General features: G+C 45.9%; 1 protein-coding gene across 1 annotated transcript in view; it reads left to right on the top strand.

Moving 5' to 3' along the window:
- LOC122921034 (protein-glutamine gamma-glutamyltransferase 5-like) overlaps positions 1-22767 on the top strand; it is an 84332-nt gene that overhangs the window by 24452 nt on the left and 37113 nt on the right. The window contains exons 7-8 of the mRNA XM_044270911.1: positions 13336-13474; positions 16153-16256. Of these exons, the coding sequence (XP_044126846.1) occupies positions 13336-13474; positions 16153-16256 (243 nt within the window). The remainder of the gene's footprint in view (positions 1-13335; positions 13475-16152; positions 16257-22767) is intronic.

Here is a 22767-nt window from a genome sequence, read left to right as displayed (position 1 = left end):
GGTGGCCAGGTCTTAATGATGACCATCCTCAACTTTTGCTGGCTTTACTTCTTCCAAATCATACTTTAAAGTCTCCATGTCCTAGAAAAGTCAGCAAGATACAGAGAGAGGAGAAGCTGGATGTTCCTGATGACTTATAGGGTTGAGCAAACCCGAACTGTAAAGTTCGGGTTCGTACCGGAATTTACAATTTTTTGACCCCGAACCCGACCTTTTCTGTAAAAGTTTGGGTTCAAGTTCAGTATTCGGCGATTTAATGGCGTTTTTTAAAAGGCTGCAGGGCATCCAACCATCAAGCATTTAACTCGTGTGCCCTTAGAAGCCATCACAGCCATGCCTACTAATGGCATGGCTGTAATTGGTCAGTGCAGAATGTGACCCAGCCTCTATATAAGCTGGAGTCACGTAGCGCCGCACGTCACTCTGCTCTTACTAGCGTAGGGATAGGATGCTGCTGCTGTGAGGGAGAGAATAGGAAATAATCTGATATCAGAACTTGTTGTTAACTCAGTGCAATCTACAGTGATTTTTTTATTTTATTTTTTGTGGGTGCAATGCAACATTTTTGTACCCTGCCCTGAGCCCGGTGACACAGAAAAATACGTTTTATCCGTCTGTTAGTTAGATGGCCATTTTGTGCACATGTGCCAGGGACAATCATTTTATCCTGTTCTTTTAGTTCGGTGGGCAACATATACCCATTTTTTAAGTGCACCTGCACTGCATATGTGCCAGGGAAAAGGAAAATAATATAGGGAATCCGTCTGTGAGTTCAGGGACCCAGGGGGTGACATATTCGCATTGTTTTCTGTAAAGTACCCCTGTGCTGCATATGTGAGTGTAATCAATTCAGTAAATCCATCTGTTAGATTCTGGGGGGACAAATAATTGTTTTGCTAAAAAGTACATTTGCACCCTGTACTGCATTTGTGATAGTGAAAGAAAATCTGTTAAATCTATCTGTTTAATTGTGGGTGAAAAAATCATATATTTTTTTCCATAAAGTACCTTCGTGGCCTGGACTGCATTTCTGACAGTCCAATAAAACCATTAAATACTGCTGTTACATTGTCGGTTGAAAAAAAAATCACTTTTTGGCCATAAAGTACCTTTGCGGCCTGCGCTGCAAATCTGATGAAAAAAAAAAGTGAAATAAACTCAGTAAATACAACTTGGACATTGTGGGTGAAAAAAACACTTTTTTTTTGCCATAAAGTACCATTGCAGCCTGCACTGCATATCTGTGAGCCAGGCAAATAAATACAGTAAATCCATCTGTAGGATTGTGGGGTGACATTTCCACTGTTATCAGGCCAGTCATTTGCAAGTGGCTCGGAGGGTGGGTTCCTGCACCAACATAGGACAGGTTCACAATTGTCTGTGCAATACATCATTTTTACACCCCGGACACAGAAAGATAATTAATCTATCTGTTCATTCTGTGGTTGACCTTCCTACAGCAATTTTTTGGTGGGCTCAATGCAACATTTAAAATAAATATTAATAATTGAATACTTAATCCGTCTGTTAGTTAGGTGGGCGAGAAACCAATTTTTGTGTGAAGTACACCTGCACCTGCATATGTGACAGGGACAATAATATAGTTAATCCTTCTGCGAGCAGGGGTTGACATATTTGCATTGTTGGCTGTTTTATACCCCTGCTCTGCATAGGTGACAGGGACCGAAATTTCTAAAAATCGTCTGTTCCACTGGTGGGTGACATTAACCCATTTTTGTCGTTGAAATACCCCAGCTCTGCATAGGTGACAGGGACCAAAATTTCTAAAAATCGTCTGTTCCATTGGTGGGTGACATTAACCCATTTTTGCCATTGAAAAACCCCTGCTCTGCATAGGTGACAGGGACCAAAATTTCTAAAAATCGTCTGTTCCATTGGTGGGTGACATTAACCCATTTTTGCCATTGAAAAACCCCGGCTCTGCATAGGTGACAGGGAACTAAATTTAGTAAAAACGTCTGTTACTTCGGTGGGTGACTGCAAAAAATGAGGAGAGCGTCAAATAAGGGACGTGGCCCTGGTCGTGGTGCTGCTGGTGTTGGTGGAGCTCCTGTTGCAGGGAAAGGACGTGGTCAATCTGTGCCAGCTACAAGCCCAAATGAAACCCCTTCCTCAGGTGCGCGTAGGCGACAGAGCCTTTAGCGTTATTTAGTAGGCCTGAATGCCGCTCTACGAATGATGAGGCCAGAACAAGTACAGGCGCTAGTAGATTGGGTGGCTGACAGTGCCTCCAGTTCCTTCACATTGTCTCACACTCAGTCTCCTGCTGAAAGATCAGAGTTGACACCTGCAGCCCATGGCCATCAGTCTTTCACCTCAAGATGATGAAACACAGGTGCCAACTGCTGTGGCTTTCTGCAGTCTGCAGACCGACAAGGGCAGTGGTGAAGACTGGGTGGAAGATGATGTGGAGGACGACGAGGTCCTCGACCCCACATGGAATCAAGGTCATGCGAGTGACCTGTGTAGTTCGAAGGAAGAGGCTGTGGTTGCACAGAACCACCAACACAGCAATACAGCGAGCAGGGTGCAAAAGCGGAGCAGCCGTCCCCTAGACAGTACGCCTGCTACTGCCCACCGCACCAAGGGACCGAGCACACCAAAGCCAGCTCCAAGGAGTTCCCTGGCGTGGCAGTTCTTCAGACAATGTGCTGACGACAAAACACTAGTGGTTTGCACGCTGTGCAATCAGAGCCTGAAGCGAGGCATAAACGTTCTAAACCTGAGCCCAACCTGCATATCCAGGCATCTAAGTGCAAAGCACGAGCTGCAGTGGAGTATGTCACAAACGTACCTGTACGCAGACGGATACCGCACGTGACAAGGGGTGGTTTACTTGTGGTTAACCCTTTATAGATACAATTCGGTATACTGCCACCACGTGTTTTAACGGCACACGAACCGACTACCGGTCACTCACCCTCACGCAGAGCAGGGAATGAACAACAACAAAATGACTTTTCTCACACAAAATGGTAACGTTACTCTCTTCAGAGACATGATTCGTTAATTCCTTTGTTTAGAACACGGAAGACTTAGCAAATAAGATTTTTCAATCTTTTAATAAAAGGTAAAAGGAAAAACAGTGCATATATACATTTACAGAAAAAATACTATTTTACACAATAATAATTCAAAGTAATAATAATTCACAACAGTTAAAATAAAAGGGATAATGGATGAAAAGTATACTTAAGTTCCTCTGTTTCAGTCCTTGTGCAATCCGATTGGTGTAATATCAGGGGACCCTGAGCATTGACATTCAGAATGCGATACAAATCCAGGTGTTAAGGCAAGGCACAAAGTAAACACCTCAAAAACCAAGAAAGGTCTCTGGCTCCTCCTGCTTCCTCTTCTGCTGCAGTCTTGGCCTCTTCATCCCCCTTTGGAGTGACAGTGGCACCTGCCACCCCGCAAACAGAAGATGTGGCAGCAACGCCACCACCTCGGTCACCAAGCATCTCCACAATGTCCCATGGAAGCGTTCAGCTATCTCCCAAATACTGGAGCGAAAAAGGAAGTACCCCCCTACCCACTCGCGATCCCTGGCCCTGAATGCCAGCTTTTTTAAAATTCCTGGCCTTTGAAATGCTGTCATTCCGTCTAGTGGACACGGACAGTTTTAAGAATCTGATGGCGGTGGCTGTCCCACAGTACAATTATGCCCAGCCGCCACTATTTTTCCAGGCTAGCCATCTCTTCCCTGCACAACCAAGTGGGGGATAAAATCAGGTATGCACTGCGCAACGCCATCTGTGGCAAGGTCCACCTAACTACAGATACGTGGACCAATAAGCACGGTCAGGGACGTTATATCTCCCTAACAGCACACTTGGTAAATGCAGTGGCGGCTGGGCCTGAGGCGAATAGCAGTTTGGCGCATGGACTTCCACCACCGAGGATTGCAGGGCGTTTCTCTTTGCCTCCTGTTTCTTCCTCCTCCTACTCCGCTTCCTCATCTTCTACCGCCTCCTCATCTGGTCAGCGTAACACCTTCACCACCAACTTCAGCACAGCCAGGGGTAAACGACAGCAGGCAGTTTTGAAACCTATCTGCTTGGGGGACAAACCACACACCGTGCAGGAGCTGTGGACGGGCATGGAACAGCAGACCAATGAGTGGTTGGTGCCAGTGAGCCTCAAGCCCGGCCTGGTGGTGTGCGATAATGGGCGAAATCGCATAGCAACTCTGGGCCTAGCCGGTTTGACGCACATCCCTTGCTTGGCGCATGTGCTGAATTTAATTTAATAACTTGTTCAACATTTCCGTCCGATAACATTTCAGCCATTGACCTCCCTTGGATGTGATATCCCTTTCTCAGGCATGCAATCAGGCAGAAGTTATCTAGAGTCAACAAAGCAGAAGCAGGGCCTCTCCTGTATAACATTTCCTAATCCAAAATACTGCAGTGACATTCCCTGAAATTTTTTATTACTCATTCCAATAACAGGGCATCTTAAGAGTCCTGTATTGTTATTTATCGTCACTACCTCCCTGAGTTGGGAGTGGGTAATTGCCGCGTGCTCCCTCCTTTACTTGGATGCTTCTGCTTCAATAACGTGTCCCACATTTCCGCACTATCACATTTCGGCCATTGACCTCCTTTGGATGTGGTATCCCTTTCTCATGCTCCCTCTCCGGCATGGAACCCTGTATCCCCGTTACCCATGATCACCATGGTAGGCACATAAAAGAACATCGAAAGTTGATAGGGAAGATATCCAATTGGATCGTGGATGTCACAGGGGCGTGCGAAATGGTGGCGCAGTATGTGTGCACACGCCTACACGTACTGACTGATGGGTCTGCCCCCTTCAAATTCTGGGTCTCCAAATTGGGCACATGACCTGAGCTTGCCCTTAATGCTTTGGAGGTGCTGGCCTGCCCTGCAGCCAGTGTATTGTCTGAACATTTGTTTAGCACGGCAGGAGGGGGTTATCACAGACAAGCGCAGCCGCCTGTCCACAGCCAATGTAGACAAGCTCACGTTCATTAAAATGAACCAGGCAGGGATCCCACAGGACTTCTCCGTACCTTGTGCAGAATAGACATGTATACTGGCCTCACCCAGCCATTGTTGTACTCCAGCGCACTTTGTCTTTGTTTTATATTTCCCAATGTTTTGAGGTCTACCCAAATTTAAACCACAAAAAAAGTAAAAATAAAAAACAAAAACCACTGTTTGCTACCTCCTCCTCCTCCACCGCCGCTTCCACCTACACCGCCACATTCATGCCTCCTCAACCTCCTACTCCAAATGGACCTCCTCCTCCTAGATCAAGATTTTTTTTTTTTTTTACGTATTTTATGTTATTTTAAGTAATTTCCCTATCCACATTTGTTTGCAGAGCATTTTCAATGCTCTTAACCACATTTTGCTGCCTTTTGTAGCCCTCTAGCCCTTTCCATGACTTTTTTAGAGCCATTTTAGTGCTCCAAAGTTCGGGTCCCCATTGACTTCAATAGGATTTGGGTTCGGGGTCAGGTTCGGGTCCTGAACTTGAACTTTTTTGCGAAGTTCAGCCGAACCCGGTAAACCCGAACTTCCAGGTGTCCACTCAACACTAATGACATATTCTCATCGATATTAGATGATGTGAAAAAGGAGGAAAAGCAGATGGCAGAAGAAGGGCTCCCACCTGTAGGGCAGGAGTGTGCTGGGGTTGGAAAAGTGGGTATGCCAGAGCTGATTAATATTCTGTGTTTACTGTCAAATAACCTGCAGGAGATTTCAGGCAAGAACAACAATAATGCACATATTGTCCCCGACCTAACCAGCTAAACCCCATAACAGCAACAGCCCCTATTTAAATGTGCTGCATGGCCATTAACAATGAAAAAGGACTATACAGTGTAGTCTTCATTAAGTGTTCTTGCATGGCAAGACCACTTACTGTTATCTCACATATATATTGTTATTATTATAGCCAAATTTACCACCCTCACTCCTCCCACAGTTTTTACATTACATAGACAGTAATATACCGAAACATGTTTTGTTTCGGTATATTAAATATATGTTTAATATACCGGAACACGGATTGTTCCCGATTGGTGTGCTATTACTTTGTGGAACATTTCGCCAAATGGTTCACAAAATATCGGCGTTTTTGTGGCGAAATTGGTCCCATAGGAATAAATGGCTTAATGTTTAAAACTAGAGTGTGAAAAAAGCTATAGTGTGAGCTGAAAAATCAGGACATGATTTCTAAACTGCCACCACTCCCTCATTTTTAAGCCCACCTACACAAATCTTATATCAAAACATTCAGCTATCCCTGCTGCCACTAAAAATTATATTTGATAGTTTTCACAATATGACCATTTGTTTGCAACTCACGCCGCCCATTGACATTCATTGAAACTCCACTCTAGCCACCTCAAATTTGAAGGGCAATTTTTTAACTGCGATTGTGCCTTAATTTTTAATATTTCAGAGACATAATGCATCAAAATGTAGGTCTGGGTCTTGTGATTCTCACAATATAAAGGTCTTCACTGTAGGAATTATAATTTTAAAACTACAACTGTTTGAACATGGCAACCGATAGTGAAGTGAGCAAGTTGGAGCAGTTTGTTTTTAACCGCTCTTCTCTGCCCTTGCTGTAGAGTGAGTTGCCATAGGAACCCAGGTGTGTGAGCAGCCAGCAGAGTGACAAAAGCTAGAGTGTGAGCTGGAAAATCAGGACATGATTTCTAAACTGCCACCACTCCCTCATTTTCAAGCCCACCTGCACAAATCGGCTGCTAATGTTTTTATAAATGTATGTTTTAATGTAACTGTGAAGCACTTTGGGCAACAACATTGCAATTAAATGTGCTATATAAATAAATAAAAGTTTAAATGCATTTCTCACTCTATCAAGCTTTCCATGTGCACTTTTTAAATTTGATCTATTGGTTAGTGTAATGTTTACTATCTTTACTCACTCCAAACACTCCACACAATTACTCTGCCCGCGACACAAAGTTACTCTGCCCAGTCCAACTTTTCCACAGTTACTCCAGCCACTCCAACCACACAACAGTTACTCAAACCACTCCCCCTAGTTACTGCGCCCACTCCAGTTGTAGACTACTGGTGGATGCAAGAACACCACACAATTTCCCCAGAAATGGTAGCTTTTCTAGTTATTAAATATAAGGCAATATAAGGCAGGTGCAGGCTTATTGGCTGTGCGGTTCTTCACCGCAACATGACCGCACCGTGTGGCCGGACTCTAAGGAAGAAAGGACTGGGTATACCTGATTTATAGTGATTCGTAATTAATCAAATTTCTTGGATATCTTCGGCAAAGTTGCTGAATCTAATTTTTCAACTTCACTTATCTCTAGTCCTGGACATGTTTTAGATTGTTTCTACTCATTCGTTTATTTCTTATCATGTTGTAATGCCCACTTTGAACTGTATGTAAAGTGTTTTTTTCCCCCCAGCTTCTCGCAGGTCTTGTGGCAGAGCCCAGTGGCTTTTATAATTGTACTATACATTAAGCCCATTACAATAATGGCTCTAGAACAGTAGTGCATAAACATTAGAAGGAACAGTCTATATTAAATGGCAAAGGGACGGGTGGCACTGACTGGTGGTGATGAGACTACTGGCAGCGACTGGTGGCTGAGACGGCTGGCATTGACTGATAGCTGAGATGGCTGGCACTGACTGGTGACTGAGACTGCTGGCACTGTGGCTGGTGGCACTGACTGGTGGCTGAGACTGCTGGCACTGTAACTGGTGGCTGTGGCTGGTGGCACTGACTGGTGGTTGAGACTGCTGGCACTGTGACTGGTGGCTGTGGCTGGTGGCACTGACTGGTGGCTGAGACAGCTGGCACTGACTAGTGGCTGAGACTGCTGGTACTGTGACTGGTGGCTGGTGACACTGACTGATGGCTGAGATGGCTGGCACTGTGACTGGTGGCTGTGGCTGGTGGCACTGACTGATGGCTGAGACGGCTGGCACTGACTGGTGGCTGAGACTGCTGGCACTGTGACTGGTGGCTGTGGCTGGTGGCACTGACTGGTGGCTGAGACTGCTGGCACTGTGACTGGTGGCTGGTGGCACTGACTGATGGCTGAGACGGCTGGCACTGACTGGTGGCTGAGACTGCTGGCACTGTAACTGGTGGCTGTGGCTGGTGGCACTGACTGGTGGTTGAGACTGCTGGCACTGTGACTGGTGGCTGTGGCTGGTGGCACTGACTGGTGGCTGAGACTGCTAGCACTGTAACTGATGACTGTGGCTGGTGGCACTAACTGATGGCTTAGACGACTGGCATTGACTGGTGGCTGAGACTGCTGGCAGCGGCTGCTGTCTGTGGCTGAGAGTGCTGGGACAGTGTGGCTCTGTGATGCACGGACAGTAATGGTGGCACTCCGACGTGAGCAGCGGCGGTGATTAGGTGCGCAGGTGCGGGCGCCGTGTGATGATTGAATGGCTCGCTGCGCATGTGCAGTTAAAAAGTCAGCACACACAGACACGCAGCCCTGGGCACTCAAGGCTTTTATTATAAGAGATGGCTTGTACCATTGAGTCCCTCAAACACAATCTATAATAATAAATGCCCTGTGTGCATGATCCGTGTTCCAATAATTAAACTGTGCATGCACGGCGCACCGACCAACCATCACGCGACGCTCCGCATGCCGCCCGCACTGCCCACACCAGCACGTCACCCCCAATCACCGCCGCCCACACCAGCGTGCCGACCAATTATCACACGGCGAGGTCTCAGCCATCCTTTCCTCTAAAATGAAATGGAACATGGTCAAGATCATATATTCTGAGAAAAATTAATGATATCCTATTTTCATGTCATCTTAGCCTCCAGAGGGAACTGTTTCATTGATGTCTGTGTATAGAGCTTTATGAATGAAACAGCTCCCTCTGGAGGCTAAGATGACATGAATATAGGATATCATTCATTTTTCTCTGAATAATCCCCCTGTCTGCCCGGCATCTCCCCCCACCCACTGATACACCTTCCCTTTAAGCAACCTCACCACGCTCGGGATGACATCATCCCTTAAATTTCATCTCGCCTGTCCTAGCCTCTGATTGGCACTCCCTACACACGTCTTCAGCGATTGGTCCAGGTTTATGTTATTGAAACCATGTAGCCACGCTTCTATAGGTGTTTGCGTCAGCTGTCTATCAAATCTCAGAGGGTGGTGCCTGGGTGCCAGGAAGGTGCTGCTGCTGGATTGGTAATAGGGGTCATTTTCTGTGCACCCCGTTGTTTGAGTGATGTGGGAGGAGTGGGGTGTCAGCTAGAAGGGATGATGGAGCTGGAAGACACCAGCTTTCCTTCCCTTGACGCCGACTAGCAGAGCTGCTGCAGCGGGGCACCTGACAGGAGCCCATAGTGTGTGACAGTCAACGCCATGCAACCGCACCAGCACTGAGAGCTGGACCACGGAGCGGCCCCCAGCTGCCACTCTCCTCCTCACAGAGCCCGCTGGGAATGGAAGTTGCTGGGCTGTGAGTGCCATGGCAGAGGGTCCGACGGGGTTTGTGAGTGGTGTGGGCAGTGCGTCCGCGTGTGGAGCGCTGTGTCCTGATTGGTAGCCCCGCTGCACATGCCTAGTTCAAAACTGGGTACACACACAAGGACACAGTACACTCACACAGTGCTTTTATTATAAAGGATTATATAGCAGTATATTGTTCACAGTTGTTATTCCTTCACCAGCCATGGCTAAAATAGTAATGGGGAAGTAGAGCCCTGGCGATGTGTAGTTGGGACCTGCAGAACACAAAGGCATAGCAACATGTTCACAAGGGCTGAGTAATTAGTATTTACTCTCTTAGGAGAGTGGGCATAGGCCTGTAGTGAGGGTATAATGCCAGTTGTGTATAAAGACTGTAAGTTAGTAGAGTCTCCCAGCATGATTGTTGCAGAAGGTGGAGAGGGATAATCCCTGTGGTAATGGTCCTGATGAGATGTTGTGTCATGATGTACTCCCTCAGGCCATTGCTCCCTTGGGATCGGTGCAGTGGAAAGTTGGTTTGATGAATCAGGCCAGAAGTAAAAGTATAAAAGTTTATTTTTACTTACTGCAAGTTATAACTTGTGGCACATCCAACAGTATCAAGTATAAAGTGCAGTTTCTGGCAACAGATGAGGAGGTATGGTGTCTGCTTGTGTAGCAATTTAATGGCACTTGCAGGCACGTGTGGAAATAGGTTTTCACTGTGTGATACAGACTTGAAATTAGTATGGCCTAGTGGTTTTCTAGATGATGGGTGTCTGAGCCGTAATCCCTCACCTACAGCAGTGTCTGTAAGGCTGTAATGTTGCTGATCAATCTGCTGTCTTCGCACACTGTTGCTTTCTGGAAAAGTGTTCTGGATTCTGATGATCTTACTGGAGAGATGGTCTCACAGGTGAACTGGATACCATCTCTAGAAGTAGCAGCTCTAGCATGTTCTTCCTCTTCCTTTACTGCCTGAACTGGAAATCCCCCTCCTGGCAGGAAGAAAGACCAGCCCACTCATACCAAGACGGGAGGAACAGGGTGGTTAGCCCTTTTCCACCAAACCATTATCTCCTCTGCTGGAATAAATGGCCTATACATACTATTACAGTCTAAGAGCCTCCCTGCAAACTGTATCAGAAGGTCTAAGTGGCAGAGCAGGCCTTTGAAAAGACTGTGCCAAGTGATTCAAAACCAAATCAAACAAAATTAACAATGGTTCTGTGAGAAAGCAACAGAATATATCACCTATATTTCTTATTACATAGTAACATAGTACATAAGGCCGAAAAAATACATTTGTCCATCCAGTTCGGCCTGTCATCCTGCAAGTTGATCCAGAGGAAGGCAAAAAACCCCTGTGAGGTAGAAGCCAATTTTCCCCACTTTAGGGGAATAAAAATTCCTTCCCGACTCCAATCAGGCAATCAGAATAACTCCCTGGATCAACGACCCCTCTCTAGGAGCTATAGCCTGTAATATTGTTACGCTTTTATTATTAATAAAATTATACTGAAAAATACTCTCTTTTAAATTAAGTTTTACTTTTTTACCTCTGCTGTTGCTTTATGACAAGTATGTGAACATAAAAAACCTCAATCGTTAACTTTTAGAGAACAGGGTTGTGGGATGTGCAGTAGGTATGGTTCAGAGAAAGAAAGGAGGTAAGTCGTCCCATTCACTTAAGATCACCACTTTAGACGGAAGTAAATTAGCAATTGAACAGCAGTTGAACAAATGATCATCTGGTGACCAATAATTTTGCAGACACATTATAGTATATATTGGTCGTTACAGTTGTTCAAGCTGGTCATACATGTCCATACAGATGAATACATGACCTGCTCTAACAGAAACCGTATGTCGCCCACGACTATGCTAGCTGTAAAACCAGGAGGATGGTTTATAAATGTACATGAGTCTTTCACTATATTGTCATTCCCAAGAGACAGTTATTATAGGGCAACAACCTAATCCTAACTGGCTGTAAATTACAAACTGTAAATGCTGAAGGTTTTACTATGGACCTCACAGTCCCCTGATCTCAAAAGAGCAGTGCATGCAAGACGTCCAAGGATTCTCACACAACTAGAAGACTTTTGCAAGGAAGAATGGTTGAACAACCCTCAAATAAGAATTGAGAGACTCTTGGCTGGCTACAAAAAGCATTTACAAGCTGTGATAGTTGCCAAATGGGGTGCTACTAGGTACTAACCATGCAGGGTGCCCACACTTTTTTTGCTTCAGGGGCCCTTTTCCTTTTCTATTATGAAAATGTACAAGATGAAAATTAAAACAATATATTGTTTTTGCTTAAAATACAAAAGGAATGTGTCATCTTTAACTTTGTCTTTTGGAGATCATCTCATCTTCAACTCGTTTAAATGGGTTTTCCAAACCTTATTACTGATGACCTATCCTCTGGATAGTACATGATTGCTGGGGATCCGAAACCCAGGACCCCTTCCAATCAGCTGTTTGAGAATGCAACAGCGCTCGCAGTAGTGCCTCAGGCTTCTTCAGCTTTCTTAGGCCAGTGACATGATCATTGGCCACATGGCCTAGAAGCAGTTCAGCCCTATGGAAGGGAATGGAGCTAAGAGCAGCTGCTATAAAATGTGTGGCACTGTGCTTGGTGAGCACAGAGAAGGACGAAACGCTCACAGGAGCGCCAGTACCTTCTCAAACAGCTGATCGGCAGGGGTCCCGAGTATTGGACCACCACTGATCAGATACCAGAGGATAGGTCATCAGTATTAAAGGGACACGGTCAGGCCTTCTGAGCATATTTAGATCTTTATATGCCCTCCTAGGTCTTGTATTATCCCTGTGCACATTGTAAAACGTGAAAAATAATCTTTATAATCACCTGTCAATCAACTGTCCTTTGTGCCCAAGGGGCGTTCTTTGAGCCACATTTGTGCCCAGCCGCGCCCCAACTGTCGGCCCCTTAGAAATGCCCATCTCATTAGAATTCACTTCGCTGGGTGGCATTTTCCTGTCCCCGACATTCGGAGATCCCGCAAATGCCCAATACGAAGTTACGGTCATCGGGCTCAATAGCATCATCTGCACATGCGCCCGGCACCCTCACTCGCCGGGATCACATCATGCCTGCGTCCCCTATGTTTCTATCAGGTCGCTTCAGCCTCTCCATTCTGCGCCTGCGTAACTGCGCTTGCCGTAACTTCGTATTGGGCATGTGCGGGATCTCCGAATGTCGGGGACAGGAAAATACTGCCCAGCGAAGTGAATTCTAATGTGATGGGCGTCTCTAAGGATCCTTCAGTTGGGGCGCGGCTGGGCACAAATGCGGCGCAAAGAACGCCCCTTGGGCACAAAGAACAGTTCATTGACAGGTGATTATAAAGATTATTTTTCACGTTTTACAATGTGCACAGGGATAATACTTATATGAATTGGAAACTTATTGCAAGATCTAAATATGCTCAGAAGGCCTGACAGTGTCCCTTTAAAGTCTCGGAAAACCCTATTAACTGTTCACTGTAACAGTAATTGTGACCAAGGGTACCCAAACTTTTGCGTGCCACTGTATGTGGTGTCATTTCTACTGTATAATTCTATACCTCCAGAACTCCATATGTTGTGAAACTACCAAACTCCCAATATGCTCCTTTCACTTCTATGGGAGATCCCTGAACAGCCAAGCAAGTGTGCATGCTGGGAGCCATAGAATTATGCAAGGATTTATATTTTTATAGATTTCCTTAAATAGTACAGTATAATCTACCATGTAGTTCGACATAAGAAAAGAGTTTGAATTTGGTTTCTATTGCTATCTTCTCTATTAAAAATATTACACTCTTATATCCCTTCAGCACTACGATGTTTGGGAATCCCAGCAAGAGTAGTAACTAACTTTGATTCTGCCCATGACACTGACGGAAATCTTTCTATTGATGAATACTATGACATCACAGGAAAAAAGATTTCAACAAACCAGCGTGACAGTGTTTGGTTAGTAGCTGCTCTTCTGTTCAAATTAAAGGCAATATTTTCTATAAAGGTCTCGCTATAACATGTCTTTCCTTTGGACACAACATGCAATGGTTATCTCTTGTTTCCAGAATATCATGCTATAATCCTTTGGATTTTATTTGTATACTTTCTACAATGATATCATGTCACACACATTTGGGAAATGTCACAATTAGACATGAGCAAAGTTTTTAAAATTTTAATTCACCAACTTTGCCAGTTAGCCAAGAAATTTGATTTGTTCTGAATTATTTTGTCACAAATTGCTATAAATCAGGTCTACCCAGATCACTCTGCGTTACGGTATGGCCAAGCGGCTGCGTTGCGGGCGGGCTGCGGCCATGCAGCAGTGAAAAACTGTGCATCCAATTAGCCCGCAGCTGCCTTTCATTTAATAATGAAGACTGCACTGTATATAGTAGTCCTTCTTTATTGTTAATGGCCGAGCGGTACCTTTAAACAGGGGCTGTTGCTGTTATGGGGTTGGCTGGTTAGGTTGGAGGGACAATATGCATATTATTGCTGTTCTGACCTGAAATCTCCTGCAGGTTGACAATAAACACAGAATATTATTCAGCTCTGGCATACCCACTTCTTCAACCCCAGCGCTCTACTGCTGTTGGAGAAGTGGGAAAATGGTATGGACTAAATATGCTCACCCCCTCTGTGTGCCAAAAATGTGCCAACATTTTGGTGGATTTTTGGAGTAAACTACAATAACTTGTATGTGTTAACTTAAACTTGATAGTTTTTTTAGTGCACTGACACATTTTTTTGGGACACAGACCGATTTTTGGCGCTCAAACACATTTTTGACACATGGACAGAATTCCAGGGTAAATCTGGCACAGGATTTACGATACTCCAAATCTATTACTATGTGTCATAATAGTAAATGTATGTATCTAATATTAAGACTGTGAATCATATTCCAAAGGTACGCACACACTGTCAGGTTTCTGCACAGAAGAGCAAGGATTATCCCCAATGAATGTCAAATCATTACGTGGCTCTTCTGTACACCCCAAGCTCATACATCTGCAGCACAAATCCAAGTGTTAGTCTCAGATTTGTAGGGAACGTGTCCATTTCTAATATGTAAATTCAACATCCCCTAAGAGTGAAACAAAACAATATTATATTTGCATTGAAATGGAGATTTGTTACAATGTTGTTGTAAATCGTTTTAGCCCAAAGTGCCATTTAGCTGATGATTGCCTAGATCCATGCTACAAATCCTCAGATCTGAGAGACATTCTGTACAAGTGTGTACAAGAGTGTTCAATGCACTAAATGGTGGGATATTGAAAGCCAAAGTACATTAAGCTTTATTAACATGGAACTGGATAAACCCCTATGAACTTTGCTTGAAATATAGTTGCAGCATATCAGGGTAGGCTGCCAAGCAAACAGGAAATCAAGGGTAATAAGAACACTTAGATTCCCGGTATCGAGAATAGTTCCTGTGGCTAAATAAAAAATAAAACATGTATTTATTTTTCCATATTACTTTTCTGCACAGGCCTTAGTAGTGCAATTAGCTGCACAATCATTGCTTCTCCCACATCTTAAAATGTATTGTTGGATATACACTTAAGGAGAAGCTGTCACCACTAAATACAATGCAATCTGAAAGCACCATGTTATACAGCAGGAGAGCTGAGCAGGTTGATATATAGTTTTGTGGGAAAAGATTCAGTAAAGCCCGCAATTTACTAAATCTTTTCGCACAAAGCTGTATAACAATCTGCTCAGCTCCTCCTGCTCTATGATATGGTGCTTCCATGTTGCATTACATTTTGTGGTGATAGGTCCCCTGGTAAACTGCTCCTCACACAACACACAACTGGTGTTAAAGCATTTCCACTGACTCCATGTGGGACTGTATCCTGCTTTATATAAAGTGCACCGTATGATACAAAATGTATAAAAAAGTAACAACATATGGAGGAGTTTGTAACTTGCTGCAGTGTGATATTACTAGTGTTGAGCGAATTGAGTGTTGGATCAGAGATCCAAAGTCTATTCATTCACAGGTTTGAATGCGGTCTCCATACAGCAGTAAAATGTATTGCCTCCGTGTAGACAAAATTCCAAAAATGTTTTTAAGACGCAGATGTGATTGATTACCAAATGAATTCATTGAAGTATCACACAACTTTGGGTGAAACTAATTTTGCCAACACAGAGCCAATACACAGAGACAGCATTAACACCGAAGTGTTTGAACAAATGGACTTTGGATCTCTGATCCGAAGCTCGATTCGCTCAACACTAGTAATATCACATCACAAAAGCCACTGAAAGCCATGAAAAAAGTCTATTGAAAGTTTCTTGCAACTGCCAATTTAACTCCTTACGTGCCACAATAAGAATTACCACAAATATTGGCAAATATGGAGCGATCAATAACTTGTTCTAATAATGTAGTCATTCAACTAAAAACAGATGTTATCATCCAATCACCCTATGTCCTCTGGAGTATAGTATCCATGCAGATGGAAACAATTCTTTTTATACTGGATCACTATCTTGTGCAATTTTTTTATTTACATGTCCCTCACAAATCCAGCTATGTAGACCACAAAATGTGTCATCTATGTATCTATAATATATCCTTGTTCATAAATCCCTGCCATGGTTTTCTCTTGGCGCAGGAATTTTCATGTCTGGAATGAAGGCTGGATGGAACGTAGAGACTTACCGCCAGGATATAATGGATGGCAAGTTTTAGATGCAACACCACAAGAGACAAGCAACGGTAAAGAAAATATATATCATGTAGTATTTATTGTCTAAATCTACATATAGTTGTCAGTGGGGTTCCCACTCTAATTTCCTTAGTAAATCTATACACAAAAAAACAAATACTCAGCTGATGCAAAGGTAAAATTCACATATAACCGAAAGCTACAAGACAATTATTTTACTGTATTTTTAATTTAAAAAGCATCATAAATCACAAAGGAAATGCAACAAAACTACCCAAAGTTCCATTCTAAGGGTGAGTGAACTTGAAATTCATTTCATGCCTGATTCGTTATTTTATTTTATTTTTGGCTTCATATATGTCACCCAGGAGGTCATTAAAAGACCTCTGGAGGACACTGACATTTTTTTCCCTGCTGATTCAACTGTAACTGGGGCATCCACAGGAGTCCCAGTTATAGGGGAAAACAGCCCCACACACAGGCAGAGCTTATCAGGGTCTCCTTAGACCTTACAGAACCAAATTACAAACACCACACATATAATACAAAAACATTTTATTGTGTCTCATTTAAAGATGCACATCACATAAATATCGTCAGTAATAAAAAGTCAATGCAGGAAGGTGCTGAGAGAGTGATACCCCTCAATCACCAGGTCTCCCTGCATGTCCCACTTATAGACATATCATTGCTGTAACGAGATAATAAGTCCTTCTTACTAGAGTTGAGCGAACACCTGGATGTTCGGGTTCGAGAAGTTCGGCCGAACATCCCGGAAATGTTCGGGTTCGGGATCCGAACCCGATCCGAACTTCGTCCCGAACCCGAACCACATTAAAGTCAATGGGGACCCGAACTTTTCGGCACTAAAAAGGCTGTAAAACAGCCCAGGAAAGAGCTAGAGGGCTGCAAAAGGCAGCAACATGTAGGTAAATCCCCTGCAAACAAATGTGGATAGGGAAATGAATTAAATTAAAAATTAAATAAATAAAAATTAACCAAAATCAATTGGAGAGAGGTTCCATAGCAGAGAATCTGGCTTCCCGTCACCCACCACTGGAACAGTCCATTCTCAGATATTTAGGCCCCGGCACCCAGGCAGAGGAGAGAGGTCCCGTAACAGAGAATCTGTCTTCATGTCAGCAGAGAATTAGTCTGCATGTCATAGCAGAGAATGAGGCTTCACGTCAGCCACCACTGCAACAGTCCATTGGCATATATTTAGGCCCAGCACCCAGGCAGAGGAGGGAGGTCCCGTAACAGAGAATCTGTCTTCATGTCAGCAAAGAATTAGTCTGCATGTCATAGCAGAGAATGAGGCTTCACGTCAGCCACCACTGCAACAGTCCATTGGCATATATTTAGGCCCAGCACACACACAGGCAGAGGAGAGAGGTCCCGTAACAGAGAATCTGGCTTCATGTCAGCAGAGAATCAGTCTGCATGTCATAGCAGAGAATGAGGCTTCACGTCAGCCACCACTGCAACAGTCCATTGGCATATATTTAGGCCCAGCACACACACAGGCAGAGGAGAGAGGTCCCGTAACAGAGGATCTGGCTTCATGTCAGCAGAGAATCAGTCTGCATGTCATAGCAGAGAATCAGGCTTCACGTCAGCCACCACTGCAACAGTCCATTGTCATAAATTTAGGCCCAGCACCCAGGCAGAGGAGAGAGGTCCCGTAACAGACAATCTGGCTTCATGTCAGCAGAGAATTAGTCTGCATGTCATAGCAGAGAATGAGGCTTCACGTCAGCCACCACTGCAACAGTCCATTGGCATATATTTAGGCCTAGCACACAGGCAGAGGAGAGAGGTCCCGTAACAGACAATCTGGCTTCATGTCAGCAGAGAATCAGTCTGCATGTCATAGCAGAGAATGAGGCTTCACGTCACCCACCACTGCAACAGTCCATTGGCATATATTTAGGCCTAGCACACAGGCAGAGCAGAGAGGTCCCGTAACAGACAACCTGGCTTCATGACAGCAGAGAATCAGTCTGCATGTCATAGCAGAGAATGAGGCTTCACGTCACCCACCACTGCAACAGTCCATTGGCATATATTTAGGCCTAGCACACAGGCAGAGCAGAGAGGTCCCGTAACAGACAATCTGGCTTCATGACAGCAGAGAATCAGTCTGCATGTCATAGCAGAGAATGAGGCTTCACGTCACCCACCACTGCAACAGTCCATTGGCATATATTTAGGCCTAGCACACAGGCAGAGCAGAGAGGTCCCGTAACAGACAATCTGGCTTCATGACAGCAGAGAATCAGTCTGCATGTCATAGCAGAGAATGAGGCTTCACGTCACCCACCACTGCAACAGTCCATTGGCATATATTTAGGCCTAGCACACAGGCAGAGCAGAGAGGTCCTGTAACAGACGATCTGGCTTCATGTCAGCAGAGAATCAGTCTGCATGTCATAGCAGAGAATGAGGCTTCACGTCAGCCACCACTGCAACAGTCCATTGGCATATATTTAGGCCCAGCACCCAGGCAGAGGAGGGAGGTCCCGTAACAGAGAATCTGTCTTCATGTCAGCAGAGAATTAGTCTGCATGTCATAGCAGAGAATGAGGCTTCACGTCAGCCACCACTGCAACAGTCCATTGGCATATATTTAGGCCCAGCACACACACAGGCAGAGGAGAGAGGTCCCGTAACAGAGAATCTGTCTTCATGTCAGCAGAGAATTAGTCTGCATGTCATAGCAGAGAATCAGGCTTCACGTCACCCACCACTGCAACAGTCCATTGGCATATATTTAGGCCCAGCACCCAGGCAGAGGAGGGAGGTCCCGTAACAGAGAATCTGTCTTCATGTCAGCAGAGAATTAGTCTGCATGTCATAGCAGAGAATGAGGCTTCACGTCAGCCACCACTGCAACAGTCCATTGGCATATATTTAGGCCCAGCACACACACAGGCAGAGGAGAGAGGTCCCGTAACAGACAATCTGGCTTCATGTCAGCAGAGAATTAGTCTGCATGTCATAGCAGAGAATGAGGCTTCACGTCACCCACCACTGCAACAGTCCATTGGCATATATTTAGGCCCAGCACCCAGGCAGAGGAGGGAGGTCCCGTAACAGAGAATCTGTCTTCATGTCAGCAGAGAATTAGTCTGCATGTCATAGCAGAGAATGAGGCTTCACGTCACCCACCACTGCAACAGTCCATTGGCATATATTTAGGCCTAGCACACAGGCAGAGCAGAGAGGTCCCGTAACAGACAATCTGGCTTCATGACAGCAGAGAATCAGTCTGCATGTCATAGCAGAGAATGAGGCTTCACGTCACCCACCACTGCAACAGTCCATTGGCATATATTTAGGCCTAGCACACAGGCAGAGCAGAGAGGTCCCGTAACAGACGATCTGGCTTCATGTCAGCAGAGAATCAGTCTGCATGTCATAGCAGAGAATGAGGCTTCACGTCAGCCACCACTGCAACAGTCCATTGGCATATATTTAGGCCCAGCACCCAGGCAGAGGAGGGAGGTCCCGTAACAGAGAATCTGTCTTCATGTCAGCAGAGAATTAGTCTGCATGTCATAGCAGAGAATGAGGCTTCACGTCAGCCACCACTGCAACAGTCCATTGGCATATATTTAGGCCCAGCACACACACAGGCAGAGGAGAGAGGTCCCGTAACAGAGAATCTGTCTTCATGTCAGCAGAGAATTAGTCTGCATGTCATAGCAGAGAATCAGGCTTCACGTCACCCACCACTGCAACAGTCCATTGGCATATATTTAGGCCCAGCACCCAGGCAGAGGAGGGAGGTCCCGTAACAGAGAATCTGTCTTCATGTCAGCAGAGAATTAGTCTGCATGTCATAGCAGAGAATGAGGCTTCACGTCAGCCACCACTGCAACAGTCCATTGGCATATATTTAGGCCCAGCACACACACAGGCAGAGGAGAGAGGTCCCGTAACAGAGAATCTGTCTTCATGTCAGCAGAGAATTAGTCTGCATGTCATAGCAGAGAATGAGGCTTCACGTCAGCCACCACTGCAACAGTCCATTGGCATATATTTAGGCCCAGCACACACACAGGCAGAGGAGAGAGGTCCCGTAACAGACAATCTGGCTTCATGTCAGCAGAGAATTAGTCTGCATGTCATAGCAGAGAATGAGGCTTCACGTCACCCACCACTGCAACAGTCCATTGGCATATATTTAGGCCCAGCACCCAGGCAGAGGAGGGAGGTCCCGTAACAGAGAATCTGTCTTCATGTCAGCAGAGAATTAGTCTGCATGTCATAGCAGAGAATGAGGCTTCACGTCAGCCACCACTGCAACAGTCCATTGGCATATATTTAGGCCCAGCACACACACAGGCAGAGGAGAGAGGTCCCGTAACAGAGGATCTGGCTTCATGTCAGCAGAGAATCAGTCTGCATGTCATAGCAGAGAATCAGGCTTCACGTCAGCCACCACTGCAACAGTCCATTGGCATATATTTAGGCCTAGCACACAGGCAGAGGAGAGAGGTCCCGTAACAGACAATCTGGCTTCATGTCAGCAGAGAATCAGTCTGCATGTCATAGCAGAGAATGAGGCTTCACGTCAGCCACCACTGCAACAGTCCATTGTCATAAATTTAGGCCCAGCACCCAGGCAGAGGAGGGAGGTCCCGTAACAGACAATCTGGCTTCATGTCAGCAGAGAATTAGTCTGCATGTCATAGCAGAGAATCAGGCTTCATGTCAGCCACCACTGCAACAGTCCATTGGCATATATTTAGGCCTAGCACACAGGCAGAGGAGAGGTTCATTCAACTTTGGGTAGCATCGCAATATAATGGTAAAATGAAAATAAAAATAGGATTGAATGAGGAAGTGCCCTGGAGTCCAATAATATATGGTTATGGGGAGGTAGTTAATGTCTAATCTGGACAAGGGACGGACAGGTCCTGTGGGATCCGTGCCTGGTTCATTTTTATGAACGTCAGCTTGTCCACATTGGCTGTAGACAGGCGGCTGCGTTTGTCTGTAATGACGCCCCCTGCCGTGCTGAATACACGTTCAGACAAAACGCTGGCTGCCGGGCAGGCCAGCACCTCCAAGGCATAAAAGGCTAGCTCTGGCCACGTGGACAATTTAGAGACCCAGAAGTTGAATGGGGCCGAACCATCAGTCAGTACGTGGAGGGGTGTGCACACGTACTGTTCCACCATGTTAGTGAAATGTTGCCTCCTGCTAACACGTTGCGTATCAGGTGGTGGTGCAGTTAGCTGTGGCGTGTTGACAAAAGTTTTCCACATCTCTGCCATGCTAACCCTGCCCTCAGAGGAGCTGGCCGTGACACAGCTGCCTTGGCGACCTCTTGCTCCTCCTCTGCCTTGGCCTTGGGCTTCCACTTGTTCCCCTGTGACATTTGGGAATGCTCTCAGTAGCGCGTCTACCAACGTGCGCTTGTACTCGCGCATCTTCCTATCACGCTCCAGTGCAGGAAGTAAGGTGGGCACATTGTCTTTGTAGCGTGGATCCAGCAGGGTGGCAACCCAGTAGTCCGCACAGGTTAAAATGTGGGCAACTCTGCTGTCGTTGCGCAGGCACTGCAGCATGTAGTCGCTCATGTGTGCCAGGCTGCCCAGGGATAAGGACAAGCTGTCCTCTGTGGGAGGCGTATCGTCATCGTCCTGCCTTTCCCCCCAGCCACGCACCAGTGATGGACCCGAGCTGCGTTGGGTGCCACCCCGCTGTGACCATGCTTCATCCTCATCCTCCTCCACCTCCTCCTCATCCTCGTCCTCCTCGTCCTCCAGTAGTGGGCCCTGGCTGGCCACATTTGTACCTGGCCTCTGCTGTTGCCAAAAACCTCCCTCTGAGTCACTTCGAAGAGACTGGCCTGAAAGTGCTAAAAATGACCCCTCTTCCTCCTCCTCCTCCTCCTCCTCCTGGGCCACCTCCTCTTCCATCATCGCCCTAAGTGTTTTCTCAAGGAGACATAGAAGTGGTATTGTAACGCTGATAACGGTGTCATCGCCACTGGCCATGTTGGTGGAGTACTCGAAACAGCGCAACAGGGCACACAGGTCTCGCATGGAGGCCCAGTCATTGGTGGTGAAGTGGTGCTGTTCTGTAGTGCGACTGACCCGTGCGTGCTGCAGCTGAAACTCCACTATGGCCTGCTGCTGCTCGCACAGTCTGTCCAGCATGTGCAAGGTGGAGTTCCACCTGGTGGGCACGTCGCATATGAGGCGGTGAGCGGGAAGGCCGAAGTTACGCTGTAGCGCAGACAGGCGAGCAGCAGCAGGATGTGAACGCCGGAAGCGCGAACAGACGGCCCGCACTTTATGCAGCAGCTCTGACATGTCGGGGTAGTTGTGAATGAACTTCTGCACCACCAAATTCAGCACATGCGCCAAGCAAGGGATGTGCGTCAAATTGGCTAGTCCCAGAGCTGCAACGAGATTTCGCCCATTATCACACACCACCAGGCCGGGCTTGAGGCTCACCGGCAGCAACCACTCGTCGGTCTGTTGTTCTATACCCCGCCACAACTCCTGTGCGGTGTGGGGCCTGTCCCCCAAACATATGAGTTTC

This window comes from Bufo gargarizans, chromosome 10, assembly GCF_014858855.1.
Source record: "Bufo gargarizans isolate SCDJY-AF-19 chromosome 10, ASM1485885v1, whole genome shotgun sequence".
Classification (NCBI taxonomy): Eukaryota; Metazoa; Chordata; class Amphibia; order Anura; family Bufonidae; genus Bufo; species Bufo gargarizans.
This window is presented reverse-complemented; position numbering and strand designations above follow the sequence as displayed.